This window comes from Parus major, chromosome Z (assembly GCF_001522545.3).
Source record: "Parus major isolate Abel chromosome Z, Parus_major1.1, whole genome shotgun sequence".
Taxonomy (NCBI): domain Eukaryota; kingdom Metazoa; phylum Chordata; class Aves; order Passeriformes; family Paridae; genus Parus; species Parus major.
In genome coordinates this window covers 11,185,580-11,204,781 of record NC_031799.1, presented here as the reverse complement: position 1 = coordinate 11,204,781, position 19,202 = coordinate 11,185,580, and the positions used below count along the sequence as shown (strand labels likewise).

The following is a 19,202-nucleotide window of genomic DNA, read 5'->3' as shown; positions in this document are numbered from 1 at the left end:
TTTTTAAAATTTTATTTTAGGTAAATTTATTCCAACCTCCCCCATTCACTACTATCTAGAAAACACTAATTATCTAAAGGCATCTTGCTACCATTCCCTGTCTTATCTCCTCTCCTTTTTTGTTTAATGTATGAATTTTTGCTTCTATGTGTACTCTTTCCAGGATTTGATGGCATCTACTGAAGTTTTAAAAAGAGGATACTTCTAATTAAATAATTTCTCCAATTAATTACATTTGAAGTTCTACTTCCTCTAACTAATCAGCTTCCTGTAACTGTTAGCGTAGAAAAATGTCTGAGAAACAAAGAAATTTTTCAACCTGTCACAATTACAATTTTGAGCTGTAGTTTTGGTTTAGAAGGGAATACTGTGCAAGGTGGGGAACACACACAGTCTCCTCTTCTCAGAACAACCATTCGGATTCCATTCATCCATTGGGGAATACAGATCTTCAGAAAGGAGTGACTGAAGTTATTATTAGTCATTCTAGTCAGGTCATCATAGGTCAGCACTCCTAACAACATGCAAAAATTAACTGGAATTCAGGTCCCATGTGTTTCATTCAAGAAACACCACTAAAGAAGAAAGCAGTTTTATTTTGCAGCTTAAATTTCTTCCAGGTATTTTTGGAAGTGTTAAGAATCATTAATCATTGTACCAAACTGTAGATGAAAAAAATAGTATGGTTATCTCTGTCAAAGCTTTAATTTACATGAAAAGCGTGCTTTTACTGATGACCTCTTTGCACAGACTGCCATGCATTTGTTTCCCCAGAACATTCTTTAAGAAATCCTGCAGCTTTGACATGGTTTTATCTTAATCCTTCTTGGTCCTCAGCAACAAATCCATATTCTGTCAACATCAATTTGGGAAGGCCTATTTTAACTTATCCCAATTTTCTAACTATTCTACTAGTCTACTTCCCTTCCTCAAATCAGATACCACACTCAGCCAACCAGTACCAGTACCAAAGTTCTCACTACACCCAAAGAAAATATCTCCCTTGCCTTTCACCAGATTCCTATTCTTGTCATGCTCTTCCCCACAAGTACCACTTCTTTGGGTAATTTATAAGATTAAATGTAATGTGTATCATGAATCCTTGATTACTAATTCTTTTATAGCAATGACTATCACTCAGGAAGTACAAGCTGGAGGATATTTCTATAAATAGTAGAGGCAACTCAAAACTTTCCAAAGAGATATTACATCTTAAACTTGAATTATCTCTTATATTAATACTTCTAGAGTTGCAACAATGCAACTCTTTCTATTTTTCAGTTATACTTCTAAACACAGAGAACAGATATGATTCTCCCTTGTTCTAGACTTCTAGATAAATATGAAAAGATCTGATTTGGTATTAATTTGGCATTTCTCATGTTGAAAAAAGTAAGGCTGCAGCAGCAGATAAAGTGGTTCTTTTTATCTTTGAATAGACTTGAGGAGGCCAGAAGGATTTCACTGCATTCAATTGAACAGTCTTAGAATCCAGTAAATGAAGAAACAAAAGTAAAGTTTTGCCTCTCCTAGGCAGCACTACGAATAAGTATTTGAAAGTACCTTCCTTCTAAAGGAAATCCTTGAAATGTTTTTATAGTAAGGCCTACAAGCTGCATTTCAAAATAACATGTTCCAGCATAACTTCACATATTTCTGAGATGGTTAATGATGGTTAAGCCTCTGACAACATGGAGTCTCAGAAGACACAATGCCTATGTATGGAGGTGTGCTGAAAAGAAACTGAAAATTATGAACCATTTTTGAACAGTTTCACCCTACCAGATACCTTAGCAGATATCACACAATGAACACAGCACATACCATTCAATACTGAGACTTCAGACAAAAGCCAGAAGTGTACCCAGGTGGTCAAGAAAGCCAAAAGCATCTGGCCTGTATCTAGCACTAGTGTCTAGCACTAGCAATAGTGCGGCCAGCAGGACCAGGGCAGTGACTGTCTCCCTGTACTGGGCACGGGTGAAAACACATCCTGAATGCTTTGTTCAGTTCTGGGCCCCTCACTGACAGAAAGACACTGAGGTACTGGAGCATGACCACAGAAGGGGAGCAGAACTGGAGCACAAGTCCAGCAAGAAGCTGCTGAGGGAGCTGGGAGTGTTTATCCAGGGCAAGAGTAGGTTCTTGGAAAGGGGACACCTTATCACTCTCTACAACCACCTGAAAGGAGGTTATGGCCAGGTAGGTTGCTCCCAGGCAACTAGAGGAAATGGCCTCAAACTGTAGAGGTTCAGGTTGGACCTCAGGAAAAATTTCTTCACTGAAAGGATGGGTAAGCATTGGAATGGCTTCCCAGGGAGGTGATGGAGTCACCATTCCTGAAGGTGTTCAAGAAATGACTTGACAAGGCACTTACTGTGAGGGCTCAGCTGACGTGATTGTCTTCCTTTAAAGGCTGGAAAAGATGATCTTGAACATCTTTTCCAACCTTAAAAATTCTATGAAAACTACACCCATTACACAGAGAGGGCTTTGTCTATTAATGGTGGAGTCAGTCTGCAATATTTGCTATGGGAGAAGTCTTGGGTCATTATATGTCTGAGAATAAATACATTTACCAAGACTGGATAACAGGAAAAAAACCCCAAAGCTTCAAGAATACACAGACAGTTATGATGAATTTGCTGAACCAGGTGAGATTCCGAGTTTGATAAGGTTTGTTCTGCAAAATGCTGTCAATGCAGCAAATAATATACAAATCTTCAGAAACTACCTTTAGGAAAAAACTATATTTCTTATTTCAGAACAGAGAAATATGTACACAACTTTTGAGTCTAAATCTAGGGCTGGGCAGTAATTCAGGAGAAAAATGAATCTGACTTTCTGCAGTTGATTTTCCATCGATAGTATCATTAAAAGAACTCTGTGCATGCTCTCTTTATACAGAATGAGTATGTACAACTTCTGCGATAAAAGGAGGTTCTCACTGATTCTGAAAGGTCACTGTATTATTACCAAACAGCAAATATAGTCAACCAAGTAACATCAAACATAGCTGAGAAGCAGGTACCATCTGAGGAAAGGAGGTCTTTACAGAGGACAAACACAACCATCAACAATACCTCTCTAGTCTTTCAGCAACAGTCATTCTGACCACCCATGATAATCCATGGGCTGGTTCTGCACATTTCTTAGTTCTTCCATTGGTTCTAGTGGTATATGAGTATGAAGTATGAGTATGGAAGAAGTTTTATCAACTCCTATAGCAATTTGCAAACACCTTTTTTTCTGTAATTCTTGACTGGTATCTTATCAAATCCTATATAAAATAATGCAATCAACTCTAAAAATAATTGATTTGCACTGACAGAGACTTAGCCTTCTTTAAAATGTAAAGTTTTGAATACATTGCTGGTTTGTTTACCCTAGGTCTAATTCATCAGTATCACTAACTTGGATAGCAAACAAAGAAGCTTCTGTCCAGGAGACTGCACATATCGCTGACATCTCGATCTTAAGGTTTTGTCTCGATTTGTTAATCACACCACAATACTCACACCCTCTTTAAGTATTTGTTACACTTCCTCTGATAATCTCTAAGCCTTTTCACATCACTTGTCTTTCAAAGATGATGCAGCAAAGTCACACCACTGATCATACTCTCTGCTGTGATCCACATGGTTAAAAAGCCATTACTAAGGTTCTCAGAAAGTTAGGACTCACATATTTTTCAGTATTAAAAGAATTATCTTTCCAATTTACAATAACAAATTCCAAAGGGTCACATGAAACATTATCCTCATATTCCTTTAATTCCCTTGCAGGCAAAGGTTCTCAGATGTTAAACCTTTTCATCCATCCTATACACACTTTTGCCAGAAGTATCATTCCCTAAACATGAAAGCTGGAAAAACTTTTAGAGAACAAATGAATATTAATGCTTAATACTCGGTTCATAGCACACTGGAAAGAAATTTCAAGAATGTCCAAGTGCTATATTTTAAAAAATCCATAGGAAAGTGATCTTCCACACCCCTGGAACATGATTTAAATAGGTACCAAATTTATACACCAAATTGGTGTATAAGCCTGGACACAGCATTCCAGACATTTTAGTGGAAAAGCCTTTGCAAAGAAAGGCTTTAAGAAATTTATATGTGCTACCTGTGAATAATTAAGATTCCACATATGAGTAATTACACTGTAAACAAGTTCTTAACAGCAGAAGCTGGAGAAGGAGAAGAGAACCAGCACATCCATATTGTATTCACAATGACATCTGACTTTTGGAAAAGCTAGGAACCTTGTGGTTACAAAACCTGAGGAACACACTATTACAAACAGATTTTAAGAGACTGCAGTTAAAATGTGTAAATGAAGTGAGTATTTTTCTTTTTTTTCCTTAACATGATCTTATTTATCACCTTCACATAAAAAGAAAGTTTTCATGAAAATGGGATCAAACAAATTCACCCAGGAACTCTAGCTAAACCAATCCCAAAATTGGTAATAATCACTGAGAATCTGTGCTTCCAGTAGACTCAAAAAGGGAAAAACTGTCCCTTCAAAATGATAGAAAAGGCCTACCCAGAGTATAACATATAGTCTGTATGCTTTAAGTAAACACTAGAATAATATTTGTGTAAGAACTGTGATAACAAAGAAATGGTACTCCGAAAGGAACATTTTAAGAATGAATATCATCAAATCTTTAAGAGAGTTGAGTGCTATATCTGGACCCTAGCATGGCCTTTTATATAACTTCTCATAATAATTTCAATAACAAGCTGAAGAGTTTTAATCTAGTGTAATGTACACAAAAATATGTTGATTATTGTAAACTGTACTGTGAATCTATGTTCACACAAATACAAGTGTGAGTGTATGTAAAGAAGTGCAGCTTTCCAGAGGACTGTCGTAAGAATAGTAGTTTAAAATATTTGTCTTTAATACCTTCTCATGTAACAGAATTAGAGATTATTTTATTAATCTAAATATCATTTACTGCTTTTGGTTTTAAGACTTTGAGAGGCCAATCCCTGCTATTAAAAATAGAATCAAAAGTTTTCTTGACTAATTTGAGTAACTTTCTGAAACAAAATAAGTACAGTTACAAGAAGCATAAACTTCTTATTTATCTGTGAATTGCAAACCACAAGAGGCAGATAGACAAGCTCTATAGAAAGACAGAAGAATGTTTAAAAAAACTTGCAATATAAATCTAAGTTATCAGCAAAGAGCAGCTATACTTACATATACAACAGTAGTGTCACACAAAGTAGCCTCCAGTATTTTACTGACTACTCATCCTAAATCTTCAAATGAAGATGTATCTATGTCTTAGAACAGTTGAACATCAAGACATATGTAGATCAATTAGAAGTCGGTTAAAAACATCAAAGACAATTGGAAGCTCAGAAATTATGATTTACGTAAAGGTAAGAGAAACTGTGCTGTTCAGTTTGTAGATTAGATTAGTGCAAGACATAAAAATGTTCTTTGATATGTAAACGTCTGATATAAAAAAAAGGATGTGATCTGTTTTTCTTTGTCCGTTGGAAAGAAGTAAAAAAGCACCATGACTAACGGCAACAAAAATTATTCAGATTAAGCATTAGGAGTTTTCTAGCACTAAGAATTTTAATAACTTCTATGGTAAACTCAAGCAAACTCTGTTTCTGACATTTTAAAATATATGGAAGTTACTGAGAGCAGTATTGCTACAGCTCAGCCAACATGAGTGTAAAAGGATGACAAGTCCTCAAGTCCTTTCCTGCAGCTTTTTCTAAAATCTTAGAATCTTCCTCTGGAAAGCTTCCCAAATTTTGCATTAGATATAAAGAAGATGTTACTTATTTAGATTAGCAGACAACAATGACACTTATTTTTAAAGAGCACTAACTCAACTTAAAATTCAAACTTAAAGGGATTGCATATGTGACAGATAAAGAACACACATTTCAGAAGTTTGTATGGCCAGATTGTATTCACTTTCCATATCCTCTTCCAGCAGTTTTCAGGGAAGAGTCCCACCGCTCTACCCAGAGTTTGAAATGCCTCATGAAAAACTCAGCTTTGGCTGAGAATGGATGTATTCAGAACCTCCTTGCATAAAAAATTAAGACTTGAAGGAAGAAACAAGAACAAATGCTTATTTCAGTGCTATCAGAAAAAAATCCTTGAATAAATTTCTTCTACCCTTCTTTCAAGGGATGATGATATTTTTTCTTCACAAGTAGCAGTGAAGAGAAAACACTGAAGTCTACACGATAGATTTGAGAAGTTTCCTAATACTTCTTGTTATCTATTCTAAATTCAGAGACTAAATGTAGTGCAATCTGTCTGGAGAAATTCCGTGAAAACCTAAGAAGACAGACGTGAACTTTGCAAATTATTCAGAAAATAATCAAATATTAATTAGTAATTTCTGGAGGGAATACAACCGTTCTGTGGAAAAGAGTGCCAAATTACATAATTTCATAAGAGTTGTTGCTTACAGATGTTTTCCTAAGTATTTAGGAAACTGTATGGAAACGGAACTGTGAATGATATGAACAATTTGTAGCAATGATATGCTCTTTGTAGCAATGGACTAAAACACTGTGAAAGGCTTTCCTTTATCCAACTTTTTAGAAGTTTCCTCAAGAAAAAATTAAGGATTAAAATAAAATGTGAGGTTCCATAACAGTAAGAAAGTAGAACAAATGGACAAAATATTCTGATGAGTAATCAGTCTTCAATAATTGAATCCAGAGGTTATTTTATGAGGTTAACAAGAAGAAAACACTCCATGATAATCCATACTCTATTCACAGAATGAATTTTTAACAAGTGGATGTGGGAACAGATGACAGCATGAAAACCGAGGCATTATGATGTTGCATAGCTAAAACCAAAAAATTTTGGGGATTAAACCTCATCTGCTCTTGTACATTTAGTGAAGCAGAAGTGAAGCAAAAACAGTGAAATTTTACTCCACTGATGAAGTAACACCCCAAAACAAAGATATAAGTCCTGCCATCTCTCCAATATTTACCTGTGTTGCAAACAAAATTTCTCCCTCATTAAGATTCTGTCAGACAACTACATTCAGTGTGAAGGTCACTGCAGACCATTCAATCATGATCTCCATTTCTCCGGAAGTCCTATAACCTTTGGTAAATGCCTCAAATCTCTGTGTTCTATAAGAAAGCTCAGACACCATAACAATGTTCCTGAGATCTCTCTCTGATATGACTGGTTACACCTTTTGCCATTCATTTTGTCCTTCCAGACAAATGTTAAGTATTTTGCTCATTTTCTTTATCAAGGTTTGTGACCTGCCAACCAAACTTTCAGGGACTAATAAGAGAGCAGCATAAATACTTGTTGTATTCATCCCAACTTACACTACAAATCATAGGCCAAGTATTCCCTGTAGGGGACCCCATGTTCTTAATAACGCTGAAATTACTTACACCTCTTCCATACATTTCTAAAATACTAGATGGTGCATTAAGAACTGGTTCTCTGCATCAGGGTTTATTAATGTCTCAAAGAGGGCAAAATGGTAACACCACTAGCAGCAGTATTTCAGTCCAACTTTTCAGTGCAATTTATCAAAGGGAAAAGTAAAGTTAACATAGAGATAAATAAATTAGAAAGCTCTTCTTGCACTTTAATGCTAATGCTGAAACATTACAATCTGAACTATACAATCAGTTTGTTTTCTGAAAAAATATCCCTTCAATTCTGTGTTCTGAGACAGCCAACTGAAACAGCAGTAACTTAAAAAAAAATAAAAATTCAGATATTAACTGACTGAGTGGTAATCACATACCTGAATGGGTTAACTTAGATCCACAACCTTGTTAAACTTATAAGCTTGACAAAGAGTGAAAAATAATCACATTTACACAAGTCTCACTATAAGTCCTTTAGAGTAAGACCTCCTGAAATACTGAAGCTCCTGGCATCCTACACACATACTTCTCACTTACCACCTGAACCGTAAGATAATTCAGTTCCCTGATAATAATAATAATTCCTCCCTGAGGAAGGGACCTCAGGAGTTGTTTAGTTCATCCTCATGCTCAAAGCAGGATAAGGCAGGGACACAATATGTCAGGTTTTATCCAACCTGATCCTGAAAACCCCCAAGGACAGAAAACTCACAGATTCTATGGGGATCCTTGCCCACTGCTTGACTGTCCGGATAGTGGAAAAGGTTGTTCCTTAGATCTAGTCTGAACCTCTTATTTAAATTTAAGTCCATTGTATTTCATCCTTCCTCCATAAAGATGAAAAGATCTTCCTGATAATCTCCTCATGGGCATGGAAAAGCTGCCCTGAGGTCCACCCCTGATAAATATGTCTCTTATCCAGGCTGCATAATACCTTCACCTTTTCTGTAACCTCCACCATCTTCAGAAGTTCTCTTCTCTTCTCTGCCTAAACTGATCACCCAATAAGACTTTTTTTTTTTTGAGAAGAAAGGACTGTTTAATTTTTCAATTATTGCCCTGTAAATGTGCAATCACTGCAAAAGAAAATTAACAAGAATATGTCTCAACCCCTATCTTACCAAGTGGATTTTAGTATAATGAATTATTTTCAGCAGATTCTTTTCTATTTCCTCTCAACTCACAGACAGTTCACCCTATACCTCTTCACAGCTAAGGTTTTCAGGCTTCATTTATGCTATGTGTATTGAGCTCATTTATTATCACATTTTTATAATTTCATTAATGTAATTAAGACAAGTGTTGCATATTAAATCACTTTTGAGCTGGTTAAGGATTCAATACTCGTAATGCTGCCTTTAAAACTGTTCTTATGTAAAGCAACTGAATTCTTATAAAGAATTTAATTCTCAGTTTGGAAAGGATTTTAAATCCTTCTGTCCTCCATAAATTTAAGATTTATTTGGAAGGATGATTAGTTAATTTTCAGACCAACAGAAAATTCTTCTGGATCAGGGCTCAAAGTAATTTTGCACCCAAAACATAATACCATAATGTCTAGTACTATTTAAATACATAAGTCAGGAGGAATAACTACAAACCTCTTTAAATTTGCTGTTATTTAAAACAGGAAAAAAATTAATTTACAAATATTTGACTTCTAGACTACCTTTAAGGGCTCCATCACTTCCAGCTGGAGAGCAGACTGACTGTGGTGACCTCAAAGAAAAAGATGCAGCATTCCTTATTGAAGGATCGCCGTCCTAAAGTAAGAATAATAAAAAAAGTTAACACATGAACATAAACATCTGTTAAAATAAAAACTAGAATTAGTACATAAATGGATTGGACAAAAAAGCATACAAAAAAAATACTAGAAAAAGAGTCACATTAAAATATTTGTAATTTAGATTGCTATTAGGCTATAATGTATGTGGTTCTCCAGTCAGACCTAAGAAGAATCTATAACCAAAACAGGCATATAAAAATAAAACTTTGTGTATGTTTTTTAACTAGACAAGCACTTTTGGGTTTACACTAAGATTCCATTTAGAATTTTTGTTGCAAGTACTCATAGTAAACAGCTGAACAGCAGATGCATGACCTTAATGTAATACCATTTGAAAGACTAGATTATAAAATACAGATTTTTGAAACTCTTTTTTTTAACATAATCTACCCTTAAAAGATTATCTATCTACCATCTTACTCTTACAGTTCAGCAAAGTAACACTTTGTATCTATATCCTCAGCATACAGAAGCCAGGACTAAACAGAATCTCTAGTAGTCCCATTACAGCAGCTGGGTTAATCTCATGTAAAACAAAGCTGGAGTGATTTTAGCTTGTAAGAGTTAAACAGAAAAAAAAACTTAATAGCAATACGAAGCATTTCCCCAACCTGTTCCAAAGCAATTAATAATTTCTGAAAGAATTTTTCATAATATAATCCTAATTGCAATGTAATTATGTCCATGCTCTATTTTTAGCAACGTAAATTGCTAAAGGAATGTGCATTTTTTACCCCCACACTGTTATACAACATATGAAACGCCCTATGCCAATTTCCATTCAGTGCTTTACATGGGGTTTACCAATACGTTTGTGGAGCCCTCTGCTGGTGATGACTACTCATTCAAGCAATGCCCTAACTTCAACTTTAGAACAGTATTTCCCACTTCAACTACTGTTTTTTACAAACATGAGAATGTTTGGGAAAAGAAAAAGCTAGAAAATTCTGAATCTATGAAGAGACTATTTCTACAATTACAAACAAATTCTAAAAATGTCATTCTTCCAAAAGGTACAGCCATACAAATGAATGAAGTCTCCAAAGAAGTTCTACAGTTATTTCAAGTTTCCTCATTAAACCGGCTATTTCAGTAGTTAACATTCCAATGTGGCCCTTGTTGAAGTATCTGGATACAGGTAATTTTTTTCAAATAGCCTTTTGGGGGTTTTTTTTGTTTTTTTTATTTTTGTTTTTAAATCTCAATTTTATGTCTGATAAATGATTTTTTACCTTTTGACCAAAAAACTCGATTAATAGAATATTAGAAGGTTTAATTGTAATGTTTTTACATGTCTGCATGAAAGTAATCAGCATCCAGTAGTGAGACAGAACACTAAATTGGTATTTCAGGGGGATTTTCATCTGAATAGATGGAGAATCACACAGTCATTTGGCCTCTGACAATGGCCAAACAGCCAAATTCCACATGTGTAACCATACAGTGGGCCATTTATAAGCTATGCCTTGTGAAGGGGTAGATGATAATGCTAAAGGAAAAGGAAAGAGTTTGAATTTTATGCACTTAAGATGATTACAAATCAAAGAACAGAAATCCATAAGAAATCAGATTTCATCAATTTTACCACCTATGGGCACTTATCACACATCTACATTAGATCTTTTTCTTTCCATTTATAGCACAGTAAACCTAAACTTACAATGTGGGGTTACTTACACTTATGTTTTGCAAGAGTGCTTGCATGGAGAGTTGTTGCCTTCTGAGGATATTCTCATGGGCAAAGGAGTTTAATATTCAGACTAGCACAATAAAATGAACTCCTTATCAAAAGTATATTATGCTATTTTAGGTGAAACTGAACTCATATCCTACTGAGTTACTAATTTAGCTACTGAACTGAAATTATGGAACTGATTTTTTTTCCCCAAACTGACTTTTCTTTGACTTGTAATAAATCTCAAAAACACACCCATACTGAAAAATAGTAACTTCTTATCAGGTATGCTTTATTAGGTCAGGAGAAAATCTTTAACCATGATTGTCAAAGACACAGGCAAAGACAACTTTTACCAAATTAACTAAACAGGCTAACTAGGTATACAACATTTCAGGCAGAGATGCCATTCCTACCACAGCTGACAAATTTTCAGAAATGTGCATTTACACTTTTTTAGTCTGGAGCTTCACCAAATGATGAATGATATTCTAGGAATGCTCTCAAGTTTACCAAAAAAATGTCCTTAGATTGAGTGACTTTGTAGTGAGCCTTCAAAGGTATACTTGCTGATTTTGTGTTTCAGAGATATACGATTTACTAACTTTTTAAAATGAATAAAATCCTAAAATGAATAAAATTAATTTAAGTTCTTGAGTTTTATGATTCTGAAAATATTCATTCATAAAGATATTCTCCAAAGTAGAAAAGGCTGCAACATTATAATTACTATTCATACAGAGATTCAAAACTTTAATCAAAATTCTTCAAATTGTTTTCTGCATCATAGCTTCTAAAATCAGCTTTAAGAGGCATAATTACAAATAAAACACAGGTGACACATATGTACCATTAAGAAAGTTCACAAGAGGATAGAAGTGCAAGTTTACAACATTTACTACTTTTTATATCTAGCATTTCTCCAATTAGACCAGCCAATGATGATGTACTATGTTTTCATAGTCTATCCATTTTCAAACAAGTCTACACCTGGAAACTGAAATCTATCTTCAGTGGTTTTATCCATCAACAGCATCATAAAATATCTGACTTCTAATGCAGTTAAACACATACTTGCTTTATCATAGTAAATATCTGCTTTATCATAATAAATTGATTTAGGTAACATACATCACTACTAAGTCTGTGCACCATCTGTAGGTAGTCTTCATTTGAGCCATGTCTAGAATTATCAGCATGATGATTAGCTGAATTTCCAGACAACTGACTTGAAACTTTATTTTCATGGAGATTCCTCATCCCAGCTGTGACAATGGGACTGGATACGGAAGCTGAAATATAAAAAGAGTAAGAGTAACTATATTGATACAGTCACCCAGTCATGAACTTAAAAAGATTCAAAGAAAACACTCTTAATGGAGGATATTAAAGCATTGGATGCAAGAGATCTAGAATCTGAACAAGAATCCAACTTGCCACAAATACGATTAAAAATGCATTATCTAAGACTTTTCAAAAGGATTTAAAAATCTTAATTCCAAGTACATATTAGCCAAATTTCTCTCCATATCTATTCTAATTACAGTCAGTAGCTTCCTTACTGATTACAGAGAACTTTATTAACTTCTGTATAACTTGAATTCACTACCTTAGTGTGGTATGAACTTCTAAGGTATCCATGAGACACATAACATTACATATAAAACAGCTGTATATATATTCTAAGCACAATGTCAAACTTCAAGAAAACACTATTTGGAAGAAACCAATAGAATTCTACTTACCAACAAAGAAATGCCCTAGATACCTTAATATTAATCATGTGTACAGGACTGTTTTTGGACAAGGGAAGAACAAAGAAATACATTTTTTCTGAAGGTCACCTTTGCCACTTACTGCATACCTTGAGCATAATTCTAGCGAACTTAGAACTAATCTGACATTAAAAAGGGCCAGTAAGGCTAAAGAATATCTAAAGGTAACTTTAGTTAATCTAAAATTAAGAAAACTTAACTTTCCATTGGCAGAAATGAGGTATTTCCTAGTGTGTGTAAGTGATGCTCACAGCTAACGAATACAACTTTTGGGTTGTTCAGAATTTTTTATTGTCACATATACAGGGCAACAGTGCAAACTGGACATAAATAGGGGAGCACTGCAACATGAATGTGTTTTACCTTTTTTTCTTCTATTTAACTTTTTAAAAACAAAGTAGATACCACCACTCTTTACAGCCAAAAAAGCAAAGCTTAAATATACCTGCCTCAAAGATTAGTAATAAGCATGTGACTCCTTCAAAGAAATTAGAAAGCCATCAAATGTGCACATGAAAGAAAGCTGACATGAAATAGGAGAATAAAATAAACATCACAGACTTACCTTGCTGCATTTGAGGATGAGCTGTGTAACTTGGAGGATGTGAATACGGCATGTATCCTGCAGGGCTCTGAGGAGCATATGGACTAGGCACTGGACTGTTCTGTTGTGCCAAAAATCTGTTACCAGAGCTTGTCTGTGGCGGCACAAACCGGCTAAAAAGAAAATAAAATTGAAAAAAAAGTTTTTAAAATTTGGAATAGGAAATTCAAATTCATTATTTCTTCTAGAAATTATACCATCAGAACATGAGAATTTCTTTAAGATAAAAAGCCCCCAACACAATTGAAAAATTCCTTCAAAAGCAGTGTTTTAAGCTATCTATACTTTCCTAACTGCAAGCATTACTTAAGATTCAGAAAAGCATTCATAAGATCTCCACCTAGGGAAAGAAAACAATGACACAAATATGTATGGAAATTAGATCTGAAACTTCCAAAAGTTAAACAGGGTTCTAAAAGTAAATTCAGAAGCTTGAATGAAAGTGACAGCAAAGGTTTCAATCAACTCAGTCACTAGGCTTAACAAGGAGACATTTACTTTTTCTTTACTTTCCACAAAGGTTCCAAATAACTTAATCTAACAGAACGACACTGCCATAATACAGGTGTACAAGATGTCAGGAATGTTATAGGCAGTTAGGTAGGACCTGACCCAAGTCCACTGACTTTCACTGGCTTTGCCTTAGACTCTTTCTACAGATAGGAAGCCATAAAAATAACACTGAATTGTGACAATACATGCACATTATTAATTACATTCTTATATGAGCTTCTCAAAATTAAAATAACTAAATAAATACATCAGAAAGTATATTACAAGCTTTCACAACCCTCAGTTCTAAACAGTTCTAAACAGGAACTCCATGGAATGGAAGGTAAGCTTCCATAGAAAGAAACAGCAAAGTACTTAACATAAGAATTTTGCAAGGATTTCAAGAAATATTTTTACTATTCATAGTAATATTCAGAGCTCAAACAAACTTTTTAGATATCACTTTTAGACAGAAAAGTTAAAAAGTGCATTCATTGTTGTGAAGATACAGAACATATAATTTACCAGTTGCAGTAACTTGAAGTGAAACCTGAAATTAGTTTATTATAATGATAACTAAAGATGGGACCTGTTAAAGCCCAGGACTTGGGTTGAAACTACAAGCAGAACTCTCTCTCCTAGTCCAGAGTACTTTACTATATCAATAAAAGCCAAAATTATAAGTAAATGCTATTGGCAAACACACAAAAACTTTTAAAAACCAGAAATCTGACAAGAATTCTGCTGGAAGATTGGCCAAACTACTGGGCCTATCATTCTGCAAGAAGCCTTTTGCATAACTGTTACAGTAGTACTCCATGCTTTTACAAATCTTTCCCACCATTCTACTAAAACAGCACTGGGACAAGCTGGAACACACCAGCCTATTCTGTCCTATCCTCTTGCCACCAGTCTCAGTCTCTGACACAGATGGAAGACAACCAGAGGGTAACAGGAGGCAGAGGGACTCTTCAGGTGGGAAAGAAAGTTTGGCAAAATTACAGGATGGAGTGAGAGAGAGGAGAATTCACGATGAATCCTTAGAATACAGGAATTAGTTTGCTGACAGAAAGATGTTTCTTTGTGTATGAAGAAAATTACCCTGCTGTCAGACAAATGTAAAATTTGTTGTGATACTGATCACCTTCCACTTACATATTTGCAACAAAAATTGGCTGTCAGTGTAGGAAGAGCTTGCAGTTCACTCCCCTCCCACCCCACTTTAAAGAAAGCATTACCTGGAAGGGCTATGTGAGATAGTGGTTTGTTGATAATTGGAAGATGCAGGACTACCACGCATGGAATTCTGAGAAATATTAAACTGTGACATCATCATCCCTATTAAAAAACAAATAGCAGAATTACTTTACATGCATTTCCTTTTCAATCAATGAAGTATCTAATTTCAGAATTTATTATATACAATGAGATTATGAGCTTTAACGTCATTAAAATCATCTACCCACACAGTTAAAAAAATTAGAAATTACTGAATCCATGTATGATGCCTATTTTACATTATGACATAAAAAAGTGTTCCCTAGAGTTGTGTTAATTCAGTTACAAATATTAACAGCGGTTTCTTCATCTCTTCCTTAGAGCTTCCTAAGTCAAAATCGACCAGTAAAGAGAAACATTTTAAACAAGGACATACATTCTGCACCCCAGGCTGGTGTGTACAATATTTGTTGTGCCAATAAGCAAAATATTTGGCAGATTCACAAGTCAGAAGAGCAAAGAAAACTTATCTTCAGCTGTTGAAGTAAGTATAGCAATCAGTTATCTTAGGTTGTATGCTGTATGATATTCTCACTGCTCCAATAATATTTAGTGGTTTCTTTCTACCCAGAGACAAAAGCTTTCTATTTCACCTCCACTAAGCATAGAGAGAATGCTATCAAATAAGGTGCTGGAGTATTTCAATTGCAAAGCAGAACCAATATCCCAAATGTGGCACCCACAGCTAGTAGATAACCACAGACATGTGTTGGAAGTTCAGGCATTGAATCAGCTGGCAATCCACATGTATTGATGTTCTTGAAACTAACTAACTGAAGAGGCATTTGTACAATGCCCTTAATTTGACTGAACTTTCACTCAGCCCTGAAGTTGTCAGGCAGCTGGGTTAGATTGTGGTAGGTCCCTTCCAACTGAAATATTCTATTCTATTCTGACTCACATCATTGTGAAGGGGAATTTAGAGGAATCTTTTTTTCCTCTCCTCAGTATAGGAATAAAGAATTTCCTAACAAGTACATGACAGTGTGTCACAGAAACACAAAATGTAAATGAATTTGGAGTTATTTTAGCGACAGAAATTTATTTTTTTTTTACAGCTAAAAAAGTGTCAGAACTCATGAGTACACACTATCTTGGGAAGCCACAGCAAGTGGTCTATAGCTTTAGGAAGGAGCTCATTAAACAGCACAAGTATTTTAGACAGTTAAAAGTCCCAATATGAAATTGTTGGGAGATTTTTGTAAATCCTACAGTTGCTATCAGCAATTTCAATTACTGCAATATCACACATGCAAAACTAGTTTCAGAAACCTTCCCTGTCATCCTCTTTTCTCCTCCACTTTCTCCAGCAGAGACAGTGATAATCCCACAGGAATTAAGCCATTACTACCTCCCAGTAGGTGGTAAATGCTGCATTCCATGTACTTGAGCACACTAATACTGGCCCTGAACAGAGTTGAAGTCCTGTGTTGTGCTGAAAAAAGATGTACTCACAGTTCAATAAAGAGTACATTTCAGTGTCTGGAGTAACAGATGGGCACTCCTCAACTTATACAAAGTTTGTTTAAATTGATACTGGTTGCCTCACATAGAGGCGAGTGAACATGAAACCCCAGGGATTTTTTAATGCTGGAAGGAGAACCCAGCATGCCTACTGCCCCCTCACCTCTCACTGCCACTCTTAAGGCAGCTAGGTACAATATTTCAGACAAACTAATGTTAACATTTCTGTACAGAAAGCTGACATAATGTAACCATATCAGCATGAACTGTACAGACAAAGTATCAATTTAGTGCTTAAAGAACAGAGTGCTCTTTTTAAGGACTTAAAAAATATATCTGTTTTCTTCTCCCTAATTTAAAACATGCTTTGAATCACAGATGTGGTCGTTTCTGGATTAATATTGAAGTAATTGACATTTATGGAAAGATGCATAAGGTTTTAGTTTCCCAAAATTCATAAATAACTTAGAGCTGTAGGACATCACAAGATTGCTATCATGAGGAATGACAGGGAGGAGCTGTTAAGGATGCCTCAATGCAACTTATTCCATACTCCAGAACAATTAAGACTCTCACTGCAATGATACAGTATAATCATATAGATTTTCAGTAAGATTGATGCATATGTTTTCATCTTCAATTATTCACCAAGACAAATATATGAACCCAGGCATAAAAAGTTCAAAATAAAATTGGTTTCAAAATAAAATCCAGTTACTTATCCTAGAGATTAAACTTTCATGTGAAATGAATTTTTTTTTTTAGAAAAATACCTAGTAGCTTTTATTTTCCTTCTTTTTACTATACAATTGCTCTTAGAAGACGTTAAGGTACATAGCTTTAAATCACTATCAAACACAAGGCAAATTATAAATAAAACAGTTGTGCTCCACATATATTTGTGGTTAGTATCAGTCCGTAGATTTACAGAACAACATAAAATTAATCAATAGATAATCAAAAATCCTTACCGCTTTGTACCCCGTATCTGTTTTGCATGCTTTTCTCCCTGAAAACATTAGGATTCCTTGCCAGAATAGCCTGCAGCAAGACTGGTATATCTCCCTCTGGATCATCACTGCCAAGGTTATCTTTCAACTCTCTGGAATTGTGGAAGTAAGCAAATAAAGAGGCAAATGCATTTTCAAATTATAAGAAACTATGAGTCAAGTAAAAAAAAAACCAAAACCAAAAAAAAACCAAAAAAAAAAAATCAAAACCAAAATGAAAGAAGACAATTTTACTGTTAAAATATAGGAAAAATCAAGTCTGCAAAGCACTGCTTCCTGCCTCTAGTCTTTTTCACCCTCTTCCTTAAGGAATAAGGAAGAAATATTCCTACAAGTCCTCACAATCGTTTTCTGTTACTAAGCTCTTATAGATATGTGGCTGTCAGTTTAAGACTATCATAAGAAGTCTCTTAGGCCCATTTTTATATCATGATCTTCTGTCTAAAAGAACGCTTTGGCATAACATGAAGAATATGTAACTGTAGGAGTGAAGATAACATATACATGAATGTGTAACATTCATGTTTCGACCCAATGCTTTGATAATCTTTTTATTTTGAAAAGTGGAAATTGGCATGTCTTTGACATCACAGGATTCCCTCTGAACTATACAGAAATGCAGTGGATTTTCTGTAAATGCATCTGTGCACTCACTTCTTATATGCTTCAAGGACTTTTAAAAGCTACTCCCATTTGAACAAAACAAGTAAGGAAATTACAGGGTTGTCAACATAAAACAATTCAAAGGATACCAGGAAGAAATAAAAAAAAAAAAATAACAGAAAGAGAATACATTAGCATACTTGATGGCTGAATTGTTAAACTACTTAAGTTCAATACCTAATCAGAATTGACACAGGTATCAAAAATTTTCTTTTGGGTATGTAATTTGTCTATGCTTATTAGTGACTGACATTGAAAGCCAATTAGTATTGCACAATCAACACCATGAAGTCTGCACTCTTACCTATCAAGAAGGGAATAAGTGTCAGATCTATAAAATAACCCCCACAGTTATGCATAAGGGCTCATGGACAATTATTAACATTGTCTGACTGAAACATCTGACTCTTATATTGCAGCCACTTGCTAAGCAAGCCTAAGGAAAAATCTACATACTCTAATTTTTGTATTCTCACAAACATCCTTCTCAATCCAGTTAATTTTGATTTCAAGAAGTAAGGATGGTGATCTGATGTAGCAGTTCAAAATACATACATGTGATCTGTTGACACCTGATTGAGACTGTGGACAAGCTGTGAAACCAGATTTTCATCCCTGCAAGCCAGAAGGCAGTTCACCTCTTCAGCTATCCGTCCATTGAAAAGCAGGCTTTTTGTTGTGGTAGCAGGTAAAGGTGATGGAAGAGGCAGCTGGTTCAAAACTGTTATTAGAAAACAGGAAGAACTTCAGAATCATTTAATGAGTCACAAACATACAAATGTAGTCACCCCCCTACACCCTCATGAGATTAAGAAAGAAAACCTGACAACTAGATTTAAAACACAGGGAACACTTCTGCATTTTTTTTTCACTTTTAATTTCACACAAAGAAACATAAACACCCCCACTCACATACCCACACTGGACTCTCTAAAACATTCCAGAATATTAAGCTCTTTATATGTTATAGTACCTTTCTCCTGGAGTCTGAAGCATAGATTAAAAAAAAGGAAACGCAAAATTTTTGTAGCTACATGCAGTACTTTAAG

The 19,202-nt window shown here is 34.9% G+C and overlaps 1 protein-coding gene across 9 annotated transcripts in view; it reads right to left on the bottom strand.

The window, feature by feature from the left end:
• Window positions 1-19,202, bottom strand: part of NIPBL (NIPBL cohesin loading factor) — a 141,220-nt gene that overhangs the window by 72,145 nt on the left and 49,873 nt on the right. For 8 of the 9 annotated variants that reach the window (XR_004500431.1, XM_015652701.2, XM_015652706.2 and 5 more), the window contains exons 3-8: window positions 18,709-18,874; window positions 17,452-17,582; window positions 14,977-15,076; window positions 13,208-13,359; window positions 11,999-12,159; window positions 9,073-9,166 (exon numbers count right to left, since the gene is read on the bottom strand). Coding sequence is in view for 8 of the 9 variants with exons in the window: in XM_015652701.2 (XP_015508187.1) it covers window positions 9,073-9,166; window positions 11,999-12,159; window positions 13,208-13,359; window positions 14,977-15,076; window positions 17,452-17,582; window positions 18,709-18,874 (804 nt within the window). In the remaining variant the exon portion in view is untranslated. Of the gene's footprint in view, window positions 1-9,072; window positions 9,167-11,998; window positions 12,160-13,207; window positions 13,360-14,976; window positions 15,077-17,451; window positions 17,583-18,708; window positions 18,875-19,202 lie in introns of those variants that run through there. The other variant, XM_033520356.1, reaches the window with a different exon arrangement.